The sequence below is a fragment of the Vombatus ursinus genome, unplaced genomic scaffold (assembly GCF_900497805.2).
Source record: "Vombatus ursinus unplaced genomic scaffold, bare-nosed wombat genome assembly UNPS02014801.1, whole genome shotgun sequence".
In the NCBI taxonomy this organism is placed as follows: domain Eukaryota; kingdom Metazoa; phylum Chordata; class Mammalia; order Diprotodontia; family Vombatidae; genus Vombatus; species Vombatus ursinus.
The window spans coordinates 28,270,145-28,284,476 of NW_020954579.1; the positions used below are offsets into that span (position 1 = coordinate 28,270,145).

General features: G+C 40.9%; 1 protein-coding gene across 3 annotated transcripts in view; it reads left to right on the forward strand.

The window, feature by feature from the left end:
• PECAM1 (platelet and endothelial cell adhesion molecule 1) overlaps nucleotides 1-14,332 on the forward strand; it is a 95,896-nt gene that overhangs the window by 36,635 nt on the left and 44,929 nt on the right. For all 3 annotated transcript variants that reach the window (XM_027872849.1, XM_027872850.1, XM_027872851.1), the window contains exons 9-13: nucleotides 376-483; nucleotides 2,416-2,443; nucleotides 3,883-3,968; nucleotides 6,171-6,224; nucleotides 8,655-8,723. In XM_027872849.1, coding sequence (XP_027728650.1) covers nucleotides 376-483; nucleotides 2,416-2,443; nucleotides 3,883-3,968; nucleotides 6,171-6,224; nucleotides 8,655-8,723 — 345 coding nt within the window. The remainder of the gene's footprint in view (nucleotides 1-375; nucleotides 484-2,415; nucleotides 2,444-3,882; nucleotides 3,969-6,170; nucleotides 6,225-8,654; nucleotides 8,724-14,332) is intronic.

Sequence of the window (14,332 nt, forward strand, 5' to 3'; positions counted from 1 at the left end):
ATAGAGGGATTGGGAGGGAGGAAAGCTTTCCATAAAAGATGAGATTTTAGTTGAGACTTCAAGGAAGGCAGAGAGTTCAGTAGGTAGAACTGAAGAGGAAGAGTGTTCCAGGCATGGGGGAATAGCCAGAGAAAATGCCTGGAACCAAGAGATGGAGTGTTTTGTTCATGGAACACCCAGGAGGCCCTTATCACTGAACTGAAGAGCACAATATTAGGAGTAAGACGTAAGAAAGGTAGGAGGGGGCTAGGTTATGATAATAATAGTATCTACCCCACAGTGTTGTCGTGAGCCTCAAATGAGATAACAAATGTAAATTCTTTGCAAATTTTCAAGCATTATACAAATGTGAGTTATTACTGATTTCGTTTTCAGTCACTCTTGCTCCATGGATGAAGGGTCTTATTGCAGCGGTCATCATTGCTGCCATAATCGTTGCATTGATTCTTGTGGCCACACGGTACTTTCTTAAGAAAGCAAAGGGTGAGTAGTATGTCTTTTTTTTTTTCATCCATGAATTGCTCTTGAGAAGAAGTTAACTAAGCCCAGTAGTGCTGTTTTTCCAGTCATTTCTCAGTCCTATCCAACTCTTCGTGACCCCACTTGGGGTTTTCATAGCAAAGATACTAGAATGGTTTGCCATTTCCTTCTCCAGCTCATTTTACAGAGGAGGAAACTGAGGCAGACAGGGTTGAATGATTTACCCAGGGTCACATAGCTAGTACATATTCGAGGTCAGATTTGAACCAGGTCTTCTCGACTCCAGGGCATATGGTGAGAACTGAGTACAGTATCTCATGATATTCTTGCAGCATGGGAGAGTAGAAAAAGAACTTTGATTTGGCCGAGTTGCAGATTGGATTAGTTCCAGCCCTCAGTCTATGATTTTATGCTGATGGTAATCTTTAGTGTGAGGCTTGCACATCCGGAAATCCAGAGATCTGGATGCTAGTCTCATTTTGGCTATAATCTTAATGTGTCATCTTGGGGGACCACTTCCTCTTCCTGAGCCTCAATTTCCTCATCTATTAAAAAATCAAAGGAGGTTGAATAGATCTGGGGTTTTGTGAGTTTAGCCTGGGTACTAGGCTAGATACTTGGATCCTGTGTTTATGAGTCTGGAGATGTTGCCAGGACAGAATCAAAGGTATTATTTTCTCAATTGGGAGATAGAGGAGGTCAGAAGGAAGGAATTTTTGATAGGTTACAAATCTATTTGAAAAGAGATATGAAATTAACTTCTTAGTGCTAGATTTTACCTGGATTTAAACTATCTAAGTCGATATCTTAGGTTTGATCAGGGCTGTCCCTAATGATAAGACAAGGGTGGTATAATTTCAGAGAGAAAGCCATTCCCAACTCTGCACTTTCTCTCAAATATTTCTTCCTCACACTGCTACAATGTATGAAGTGCACACTATTTGGGAGTAAGTGCCTGTTAAAACACAAATATGCAAGTACAAAAATATATCAAAGCTTTATTTTCTGCTGATGCCCTAGCTGAAGATAGCCTATCACGTTAGCTAGCCAGTCGGCAAGGTCCTGGAAGAATGGGACATTGAGGATAGCTGAGCAGGTCAATGTGTGGCTAGGAGAAGATCCTGAAGGTCTGAACTGGAGCGTATGTTGCTTTGGCTATGTCAGAGAGGGAGAGGTGTAGCAACATAAGCAGCCACAGCGGCAGGCCCTGGCCAAATGGGAGCAGTGTGAGGGCACTAGGGAGAGAGGGGTGTCCCAGAGATGACGGAAAGAAACATTTTAACTTTTGTCTTGCCCTGGGCTGGCCCTGGATTTAGCCTACGTCAATCTAGAATTGAGAGCAAGTGGGTAGACTAAATTTATTTATTTGAATTATGCAGAGATGGGCTCTAATCGAAAAAAAAAAACCTGGATCTTATGGTGAACAATGAATGGTATGTTTGATAGACTGATAGATCGCCTGGATTAGTGCCAGCATGATTATTCTATTCCAATAGACAAGATAAGTTCAGATTTTTTTTGAAGCTTGATTTCTTGCTCTTGTGAGACAGGGCCTTCTTGAAGCTCAATCATATATGGCCAAAAAGATGACAGTTTTTTGTTTATTTGATTTTTTACTGTAAATTAATTTGACTTTGAAATATTGGAGTACTGGACTTCCTTTTCCCTCTTCCTTTGCCGTTATTGATATCTTCACAGCCAGTCAAACAGGATTTAGATACGATACATTGCTATCTAGTCAAGTCACTTATGTTGCTCTCAACCTCATTGCCCTCATCTGTAAAATGGGTATAATGATAGCATTTGCTTTATAGGGCTGTTGAGATCAAATTTTATATGTAAGCTATTTTGCAAACTTCAAAGCAAACATGATCTATTATTATCTGTTATTGGGATACAAAAAATTTTAACATACTTTTTCTTTTCCCTTCAAAGCAAAACAGATGCCAGTGGTGATGTCCAGGTCAGTTTGTTTATTTTGATGAAAGGGGTTGAAATTGAGTTATGAAGTGAAGTTAGAGAGGGAATAATTTGTTAGTTACTTTTGCTCGGAGCTAGAGAATGTTAAGGGCTTTTCACCATGCAGATACCCTGAAAAGGTCTCTGGTATCCTTTGGGGGTCCCCAGGCCCCATCTGAGAGCTCCTGTATTTCTGCTTCCTTGAGGGATGAGACTGTGTCACTCCAATTCAACAGACATTTATTAAATGTTTACTGTATAAAATATATTTATTTATGTAATCCCTAGAATACCTAGCATAGGAACTTACACATAATCAGGTATTCTTTCACAAAGCAATGTATCTTAGTAGATAGAGAGCTGGCCTTGGAGCCAGGAAGGCCTGAGTTCAAGTACCATCTCTGTCCTATATTGGCTTCATGACCCTAAGCAAGTCACCTCTCAATGTTCTAGGCCACTTTCTAAGACTATAAGTTACAGAAAAAGTGCTAATTTGCATTGGAAGAGGGAGTTTCTGTCCCGGGGAGTTCAGTGAAATCATAGGTCCAGTCCCTAAAACAGGGCCTCTGCACTCTTGGATCTTACAATCTGGTGCTGTTACTGCAAAACTGAATAATTCTTATTTGAAATACTTTGCATGGATTAAAGGTATTAACATAGGAAAGCTCAACAGAAATTGAGTCCCTACAAAAATAAATAAAATTCAAATATAGATGCAGAAATTCAAACACATTTTCATTTACTCACGGTCAATCCAGGCCATATCTAGGCAAAACATCTCACTTAAGAAAAATGGGTAACCTAGGAAATAGAGAGATGAATAGGATTTTGATCCATGAAGTCATTCAACAATAATTAAATGCTTGCTATGTGTAAGATGCTGTGCTAGCTTCTGTGGAAAATACAAAGATGAGTCAGGCACAGCCACTCCTATGAAAGATCCCCTGATCCAGAATGCCAAGTGATACATTTGAGACCCGCCAAAATACTAAAGAAAATATGATAGCACTTAGAAGACATATGAACAAGGTGCCATTGTGATGGGAGTTCACAAGAGGAAAAGATCCTTTTTAATAGGGGAGATCAAAGAAAGCTTCACAGAGCAGGTGGAATTTGAATTAGACTTTGCAGGAAGAATCGAATTTTAAGATGTAAGGATCAGGGGACGGGGAGCAGAGGAGTAGATTCCAAAAGCTTCTCTCTGCTTTCTGGTGTTTGATCTTCAGTTCTGTCAGACACATGTGTAGGAAGAGCTCAAATCTTTTAGCATGTTGCAATATTTTGGCCTTTTTAAAGCCTATTTTCTAAATTAGATAAAAAAAATTCTTCTTCCACATGAGAAAACTCTCCTGGTCTTCCCAAGACCATCTCTTGGGTCATATTTTGTTGACTCTGGGTTGGTGTCAAAGGCCTCATATGTCTTTCTTTTTTTTTCTTTTTTAGTTTAATTTTAAGGCCAGGACCACTCCTGAACTTCAACACTGAGAAGATGCAATCTGATCCCAGTGTGGAAGCTAACAGTCACTCTGGTATGGCATCTTGACTTTCCTTCCTAACAAAGTTTGTTTTATCTAAGCAGGTCTTCTGAATGTAACCAGTACTTTTCTATTATGCTGTACTCAAAGCTTCCATTTCCCAGTTGTCTAGTCTGGCTAGATTTTTGCCATGCTTTTCTGTTTCCTCTATTAGAATTCTGAGTTACAAATTGAACCATCCTTCATAATGAAGACATCATTGAGGTTAGAAATATATAAGAGAAAACACAAAATACTTCTGGCTGATGAGGTAGGAAAAGCTGTATGATGAGATGATTTGGAATCAGAGAAACTGAGTTCAAATCTGTCTGTGTGACTTTGGGCAATCAATCAACCAGAATTTACTAAATGCTTATTAGGTGCCAGTGGTCATACTAGGAATATAAATTCAAAGGCAAAAGTCTCTGGCCTCAAGAAGCCATATTCTAGGGTTGGGGGTAGAGGGAGAGAATACAATATACTTTGTTGTTGTTCTGTCATTTCAGTCATGTTCAAATCTTTGTGACCCCACTGGAGATTTTTGTGGCAGAGATATTGGAGTGATTTGCCATTTCCTTCTCCAGTTCATTTTACAGATGAGGAAACTAAGGCAAACAGGGTAAAGTGACTTGCCCAAAGTCACACAGCTAGTAAGTGTCTGAGGCCAGATATGAACTCAGGATGATGGCCCAGCACTCTATCCATTGTGCTACCTAACTGCCTTAGATATAACATACTTATACATAAGTAAATATAAGCTATATACAAAATTATATGAAATAATTTAAAGGAGACTTAGGAAAGACCTCTTGAAAGAGATAGCAGTTGAGTCTTAATGAAAGACAGGATTTCCAAGAGGTAGAGGTCAGGAGGCATCAGGAATAACCTATGCAAAGGTTTGGAGGTAGGAGATGAAATATTAATTCATTTTCAAACCTCAAGCATTTATTAAGTACTGTGATGCCAGGAACTGTACTAGATTCTGGGAATACAAAGACAAGACATGAAATAATCCTTGGCCTCCAGAAGCTTCCATTTTATTGGGGAAATATCTTTACCAGATTTAATTATATACGAAATAAAGATTCTAAGAGGCTGAGGTGAGAAGAGGGTATATCTCAAGCATGAGCACAGCCTGTACTAAAACATGGAGGTGGGATATGGAGATGGGTGTGCAAGAAACAACATGTTTGGCCATTAGGGGAATAATGTATAATAAACCTGCAAAAGTAGCTTGGAGCCAGGTTGTACCTTAAATGATGAACCAAAGAGTTTGGTTTTGATCTTTTTTATATTTTTGTTTCTTCATAATTTTTCTGAATATACTTAGAGATATACTTGATGTTCTTAAAAGTAGCAGTATTTTTCATACTTCACATTTGTGTCCCTAGCACCTAGCACACTGCCTGACGATGGTAGATGCTCACTAAATGCTTGTTTATTGGGAGCTTCTGGCGTTTACTAGACAGGGAAGTAACCTGGTCAGACTCGTACTTGAGGAAAATTGCTTTGGTCACTGCACGGCGGATGAACTGGAAAGAAGAGGGAGATACTTGAGGCAAAGAGACTAATCATGACGCCATTACAATAGTCCAGGAGAGAAGTCATGAGGGCCCAAAGTAGGACGGTAGCTGCGTGAATGGAGAAGAAGTAGACAAGTACAAGAGACACGGAGGTCAAGCCAGTAAGTTCTGGCAACTGTCTGGATATGTAGTTTGAGGCAGAATGAGAGGTCAAGGATCATGCCAAGTTTTTGAACCCGGGTGAATGGGAAGATGATGGTGCCCTTGACAGAAGTAAGGAAGTTCAGGAGAACAGTGAATTTTCAGTAAGGAAAGACAACAGGTTCTGTTTTCAACATGTTATGTTTGAGATGCCTTCAGGACCATTCAATTCACAGTGTCCAATTGGTCAAAGCAAGTCACTTACCCTCGCTGGGTCTCAGTTTCCTCTTTTTTTTTTTTTTTTTAAATGAGGAGGTTAGACTACATGCCCTCAGAGGTCTCTTCCAATTCTAAATCTAGATGTTTCTTCTAGGGCAGAAGGTTTTATCTTAAATGGTTTGCCTTATTAGTATGAGTCATTTTGTTTTCTGTTTAACTGAACTAAATGAGGGGAAAAAAAACATTATCCTTTCATTCTCATCAAAATGTTGATATAAAACCAAGTTTCCCTTGCCATGAATACTAATTAAATTGTAATTGATTTTTGAACTAGGATACAATGATGATATTGGGAACCATACAATGAAACCAACAAATGAACATAAAGGTAATTAAGGTCCTGTTCCACTCCAAATTCCTGATCTCGTCTAGTGTTTTTCATAAGAAATGTTTATTCATATATAACAAAAGAGAAAAACTTAATCAGGACTCCCACCTTCTTTTTCTTACTTTCGTCAATGACTATGTCTCAGTTTCCTCATCTGTAAAAATCTATGCTTTTCCTCTCTTTGTCCCACAAACAAAACACTCCATCTCTAACCTCGGGGCATTTTCTCTGGCTTCCTCTCATTTCTGGAATGTTCTCCTTTACCTCCCCCTACTGACTTCCTTTAAGTCCCGCCTAAAATCTGGTCTTCCACAGGAAACCTTTTCCAACCCCTCTTAATTCTTAGTCTAGTGCCTTCTCTCTGTTAGTTATTTCTCATTTATCCTATATATAGCTTGCTTTACATATGTTTATTTGCTTGTTGTTTCCCCAAGTAGGGACTGTCTTTTACTTCTTTTTGTATCTTCAGTAATTAGCATAGTGAATGCATGGAGTAGGCACTTAATAAATGTTTATTGATTGAATTATCTTTATGCAAAATATAACCACAAGTTATTTCTCCCTAAAAGGGAGTTAACTTAAATACTGGAAGGAACAATATGGATTAGACATGTCTCATTTTCCTCATCTCTCATGTATAAATGAAGAGTTTGGAAGAGATAATCTCTGAGGCTCTTTCTGGGTCCAACATACTGTGATTCGATAACAAAGATTTCTTGGTAGCCCCCATCTTAAATCCTAAGCATGAATTATTGAATCACAGACTGTTATCACTAGAGTGATCTTACAAGTAATGCAGTTTTCAAAAAATTACTGATGCATTTCGTTTTGACCCAATAAATACTACCTAACAAATACTCAAAGTCCCTTATGTCCCTCTGAAAAACAGTACCTTGTAGATAATATAGTCCAGCCAACTTTTTAAAAAAAAAACAAACTTTTCTCTATTTTTTCAATGAGCATTTATTTTCTCTACTTCCCACCTTCCCTTCCCCAGCCCCCCATTGTAAAAACAAAACCCATGTAACAAATATACGCAGACAAAACAAATTCCCATGTAGATCATATCCAAAAATATATGTATTATTCTACAGTTGCTTATGGAGTCTTTCTGTCTAGGAGGTCAACCCACACTTTTTGCAGATGAGAACACTGAAGCCTACAGACGTTAAGGGATTCTTTCAAGAGAGAGATTGCATAATGTACTTTCTGGAGAATCTTTAAAAATTGCACTCTTCTCTGTTTGCCCAAGAAAACAGAAAAGACATTATGCCTGGAGGTAGGGGGGATAGACTGAGTACATTTTTAGAGTTCTGTTCAGCCTTGGCATAGCACAGAAACTAAAGGGTATAAATGATTAAATTTTTTTGTAAAAGGCTTTTGATATGCTATGTATAATATATAACACACACATATATAGTTAAGATCAAATGGGTTATGTATATATATATGTAATAAAAACAAAATATGCATATGTACACACATACATATATAATACAATATAATAATTACATATATGCATGTAGATCTAATATATACAGACATAACTCATTTGATATCATTTTATATATAGTTAAGATCAATACGCATATGTATGTATATACACACATATAACCCATTTGATCTTAACTATATATACCTATGCACATAATATGTATACCATATATATACCTATATATAACTATGTATATAGTTAAGATCAAATGGGTTCTATATGTACACATGTGTAGATAAATCTACATGTACATATGTATATACATTATATATGTGTTATATGTGTGTTTGTATACATATATGTGTATTCTGCCATGCTCTGCTCACATGTGCCCTCTGTCATGTATGAGGACACCATTTGACCTAATATATTTAGTGTGGAGAACACTACAGTTAGAGTCCATAGGCCTGCTCCTGCTGCTTATTGCCTTACTATGTGATCTGCAGTTGAGTCCTACAACTTGGTGAGCCTAGAGTTTCTCATTAACTCCATTACCCCATAACTCATTAAAATGAGGTAAATAGAATCATGGAATCTCAAGGGATTTCAGAGGCCATCTCAGCCAAACCCTGCTCAAAGCAGGAATCTCATCTCTAACAACACTCACAAAGCAGTCATGCGACATTCACCAGAGCGCTCAAAGGGACAGGGAGCTCATTAGTCCTAAGGCCAATCATTCTGTTATTGGGCAGCTCTCACAGTTAAAAAAATTTCCCTTATATGAAGTCAGAATTGGCTTCCCTCTAACCCATTGCTCCTGGTTCTGTCTTTTGAGTGTTTGAAGGCCACTAACGTGTGCCCTTGACACTGACCAGGAACCCTACCTCCTGCCTCTCTCTTAGGAATTAGCATTACAGTAAGAATATGTGTTGTGCTTTGAGCTCCTTGGAGATAGGTACTACCTAACATGGAGTGTTATGATTTCTCTGTGACAGAGCCAGACCATTTGAATACGGACGTGGAATACACTGAAGTTGAAGTCCTGACGCCTGATCTTCACAGAGGTAACTGACCGTTTGATGCTAATAGGTCACTGCACTTTGTTGATTAGTCGAGCAAAGACACCAGGGCTGAGGGTAATTGTTGAATCAGTCATTTTACAATCTTAGAGTCACCTGGGTCACAGTCAGGTTAAGTGACTGGCCTATGGTCAGTATGTGTCAGAAGCAGGACTTGAACCCAGGTCTTCCCGACTCCAGGGCTGACCCCCTATCCACTGGCCCATGCTTCTGAGAATACATGCAGCTTGGTCCTTAGGGAATTAACAGGAATAAAAAGCAATTAGCCAAACCCTCAGTTCAGATTGCAATTTACAAAACTTGACTGACTTCCAGCAGGAACTTGTAAAAACGAGTTTCATTCCTGGGAGGGAAGCAGATGTTTTGACTTGGTACATACGCATTTCACTGCACACGCTTGGAGTGTAGAGAAAGCAGCTCTGCTACTAACCTACTGTGTAACCTTGAGCAAACCATTTCCTTTCTCTTGGGACTCACTTCCTCACCTGTAAAATTAAAGGGCTGTAATTAGTGGAATCTGAGATTCCATTTAGCTCTATGGCCCTAAGATCCAGCCTCTGCCTAAGGACCACCAATGAATCCACTTTCAGAGGCATTTTGGGGAAGAAAAGCCTTAATTCTTAGGAAATTTCCCCTCATATTAAGCCAAATTTTGCCTGTCTGTAATTCTGCCTCCCCCACCCCCACACATTAGATTCTCATCTATAGATTTGGCTTTTTTTTCTTTTTTTTTAAGGTGGGACCCACAGGCATTTCTTATTTCCTCAGTTCTGCACCAGCTTGGTAATAGATCAACTTAAAGGACAGAATTTGGGCTTGGCAAGTGTAGAGCAAATATTCAAACGGCAATTTCAGTTACTTTGAACATCATGAAGAATTTTAACTAGAAACCACCTTTACTTCAATTCACTGCCTACTGACATATATTGGAAGGAAATAATCCTACAGGACTCTCCATTTCTGCTTGGCATGTGAAGCTGTAGAATTTATTTATTTATTTATTTTTAGCTTTTATTTAGAATTTTATTTTCCCCCAGTTACACATAAAAACAATTTTTAACATTCGTTTTTAAAATTTTGAGTTCCGAATTCTCTCCCTTCCTCGACCTCCCCCTCCCCCAGCTGAGAAGGCAAGCGATTCGATCTAGGTTATACATTTCCCAGCCTATTGGTTAACTTTTAACTCCTTGCTAAAGTAGGGTTCTGCTTCCGGGGTGGAGGGCACACTGTCCCAAGCCTCAGGGATTTTGTGCAGCTGTTTTCAGAGCTACTTCTAGGGACCTGTAAGTTTTCAGTTCTTCCAAGGTGGTATGATCTAGGGCAGGTCTGCACAATTTGTCTAGGCAGGCCACTTTTGGGCAGCCCATGAAAATGTAGGGTTGCCATTGAGCACTCTCTCCTGTTTGTCACATGACCTGCGGCAAACAACCACAGTGAGTCTGTCTCTAGTGTAACCTGAGGTCCGAAGAAGTTTAGCCTATTTTAATTTTGGCCCCTACCTAGTGTCAAGTTGTGTAAGTCTGATCTAAGGACAGGTGTTTACTCCTCTCCTGGCCTGTGCACTGGTCTGTGAATGACTGCAAGCACTCTTTTCCGCTCTGGAGCTGTGAGGAGGGTTCCCCCTCCATCCTTACCGCAAGCTCTACTATGCTAATGCTCCTCCTTGCCCTGGGACCACCACCCAGGCCTGCGACCTGGATCCAAGCACGGGCAAAGCAAAGCAACAAAGTCCTGCCTCAGTGCCAGCCAAAAGACCCCCGCAATCTCTCTCTGACCAGCTGCTCAACGCCCTCGCACCTTGTCTGTGGGCTGAGAGTTCCGGAAGTAGCCTCTGCCCCTCCTGATTCAGTGGCTCCCAAGGCCTGCTCCTGGTTTGCTAGGGTCGGGGGCTGTGCCGTCTCAGTCTGCGCTAGACTGTGTCCCACTGTCACCCTGGTGAGGCAGACCCTTTCTGCCGACCTTCCAAGTTATCTTTGGCATCTGCGAGCTGAGAGGTCTGGAAATCGCCGCTGCTGCTGCTGCCGGTGATTCAGTCACTCTGAGGCCTGCTCCTGGCTTGCTGGGGCCCAGGCTGTGCTATCCCACCTGCACTGGATTGCACTCCTCTCTCACCTTGGTGCAACAAACCTTTTCTGCTCACCTTCCAAGTTGTCTTGGGCTGGAAATTTATTTCACTCCTTCCTTTTGTGGGTTTTGCTGCTCTAGAATTTGTTTAGAGTCATTTTTTTTAAAGGTTTTCTGAGGGGTTTGGAGGAGAGCTCAGGAGAATCCCAGCCTTTACTCCCCCATCTCGGCTCCACCTCGAAGCTGTAAAATTTAAACAAGACCCATCCTCCCTGACCTACCTTGATTCAGGACAAGGGCAGTCTATCTATGTCTATTCACCTAAAGAGGAATGGTGGCATTTGCCTAAGTGTGGTGCGTGCCAGGATTGCAGATTATAATCCTGCATTTGGCTTCTTCCTTTATCGTAGACTTGGATTGGCATTTTCGACCCCTGCTTTCTTGCTGTCATCCGTGTTCAATATCCCATCAATTTCATTTGCTGGATTCATAGACCCTTAATAGTGAAGGATAGAGGAAAGTGGTGTGAGCTTGAGGTAGGGAGGGGACTAGGATTATCTTTTCCTTTTTTTTTTTTTTTTTTGGATGGCAATATCAGAAATGCCTGCCACAGGCATGCTAACTCCCCAGACTAGTATGGAACTGGGAATATTTGGACCTAGCACCTTCCTCGGGGACTGAGTATATTGTAGAGATGGCCTCCTAGTTATAAAGTGCTCTTTTTGAGGTGGACTTCTTTTTCAGAAGAAATAGTTGCTCAATAAATGTTTGTTTATTGAGTAGAACTGTTCAGGGTAGAAACCTGTCTCAAAATATGCTTTGAAAAAATACCACTGGGGGCAGGTAGGTGGTGCAGTGGATAGAGCACCGGCCGTGAAGTCAGGAGGACCTGAGTTCAAATCCGGCCTCAGACTAAACACTTGACACTTACTAGCTGTGTGATCCTGGGCAAGTCACTTAACCCCAATTGCCAAAAAAAAAAAAAAAAAAAAAGAGAGAGAGAGAGAGAGAGAGAGAGAGAGAGAGAGAGAGAGAGGAAAAAAAAGAAAAAGAAAAAAAAGAAAAAATACCACAGATTGGGTTCTGCCTTTGCAAACTGCCCTGACAGCTTACTTCCTGGCATAGGGTGTGGGGGGAGGGGAAGGGGGGAAGAGGTGTTTATGGATGTTAAGTGAGGACCATACCCCACCTCAAGGGCAGCTAGAAGTCAGAAGCCAGAGAACCATAAAATGTAGAATCTGAGAGCTGGAAAGGTCCTTAGAGATCTGGTTCAACTTCTTGTTTTACAGGTAAGTAAGACCATATGACCTAGGTCACATAATCTCTCAGTTGCAAAGCTGAGTTCAGACTCCAAAAGTGATACCTGTACCTTATTTAGGGGTACAGGTTCAACTTTGACAGCCTCAGTCAAAGGACGTGCAAGGTCACACAGATGAATGGGGCTAATTATGAAAGGGGCTTTGGAATGTTGGAAGAATCTGGGACTTAAGAAGGTTGAGAAGGTAAATGCTTAGTCCTTTGAAAATATTATCATCTCAGTGGTAGAGCTTAGATCTCTTTGTCTGACTTGGGGGTTGAGAGGAAGGAAATTCTCTAGACCACTGTGGAGTATCTGGGATAAGTAGGCCAGAATGGAGGTCACATTGGCTTGGAAATTTAAGTCTTCCTGTATGCCAAAGAGGCCAAGTTCTAAGATCATAGGATCATACATCTAGCATTAGAAAGAATATTAGAAGTCACTGAGTCTAATCCTCAATTTTACAGATGAGGAAACTGAGGACTAGAGTCCACAGGATAATATATCTAGAAATGCAACAGACTTTAGAAGCTGCTGAGTCCAATCTCCTCTTTTTAAAAATGAGGAAACAAGATCAAAAGATGTTAAAGAACTTGCCCAGGGTCACCCAGGTAGCAAATAACAGACTCAGGACTTGATTCCAGGTTTTCTGACTCCCTGTCCAGTACTCTTAGGCAGTAAGCTCTGAAATGGGGGTCCTGGCACTCTATCAAGGAGAGCATGGCCAGTCAGTCAGGGGGTGGAAGATGGTGGGTGTCCCACTCTCCTGATACTAATTGCAGGGCTTGCTTTCAACACAAGAAAACTCCCTAAACTCAGCCTCCTCCTATGGTTGTGCAAGCTCCTAACCTCTCCATTTTTGCTCTAAAGTGGGTGCCTCAGGGATGTTTATGAACTAACCTCGCTGGGAACCCACATACCCACAATTCACAAGTGTCACTAGGAAAATCCCAGCCTACTCAGTGTGCATGTAGCTCGTTCCCCAGACAAGTTCCTGGCTACGACAGGTACCCATGGGTTGGTTCTGTATCTCTTGAATGGCTATGCACTCCAAAGCAATGGCTGGTACATAATTTCTATACCCCTTTTCATTTTTGGTGAGACAGAGTAGGCACAGGATGAGAAAACATGAAATCTACGCTGCAGCTCTCATTAAGTTAGATTTTTTTTTCAAACCTATCTCCCTTCTGTGATGGCCTATTACTACCTGGGCTTGAAAGCATGATATCATCCCCAATTATTCATTATCACTCATAGGCTCTATTCAATCAGTTGCCTATTATCATTGCTACTTTCTCAATGTCTCTTACACTTGTCCCCATCTCTTTACTTATGCTACGATCACCTTAGTTCAGGCCCTTATCACCTCTTGCTTGGATTATTGTAACAGACTTCTAATTTTCTCCACATCTCAGATCTCTCCCTGTTCCATCCCAACCTCCACAGAGCTACCGAAATAATTTTCCTAAGGTGCAGGTTTGACTATGTCACTCCCCTACTCAATAAACTCCAGTAGTCCCCTAATAAATCTAGCATCACATATAATTTCATTTTTATCTCATTGTTTTAAAATATAGCAGTCCCTCTGGTTTATTCCCTGAAATTACACTCTTATTGGCAACTTGGGTCCCCAGAGGGACAACTACTACCTCAGGTTTTAGGGGTAACCATGTGAGTCACTACTCCCAACATGGTAGTTCATTAGCCCCCATTGGTGTGTTTCCCATGAACAATCAACCAGCAGACTCAATAAGCTCTTGAAAAGGCATTTACTCAAGTGGAAAAGCAAGAACAATAGCTATACAGCAACCTCCCTCCTGTCCCCAAACCAGGGGTGCTTTCTCTCACAAAGACTCACAGAGTTGGAGATGGGGGAGGAAGAGTGGATATAAACATAAAGTACAATGGTAATGAGGCACATCTGGTGTGAACACACGTGGCCAAGGCAACTTGCAACTCCAGAACTAGACAGCCATGATTCCATTTCTTTCTTCAGAGAGTCTTTACCAAGTTCAATGCAAAATAGGATGTTGGTGACAATGATTGGCTAGTCACCCTGCTGCTCAGCCAGGCTTCCTCCTCCGAGGGCATCTCTGCTGGATAGATCCATCTATTGCTAGCTGACCTGGGTAGGCCCCTTATTGTCTGGACTGGACCTACGCAGAGTCCCCTCTTTCTTTATTCTTCTTCCTTCCTTCCTTCCTTCCTTCCTTCCTTCCTTCCTTCCTTCCTT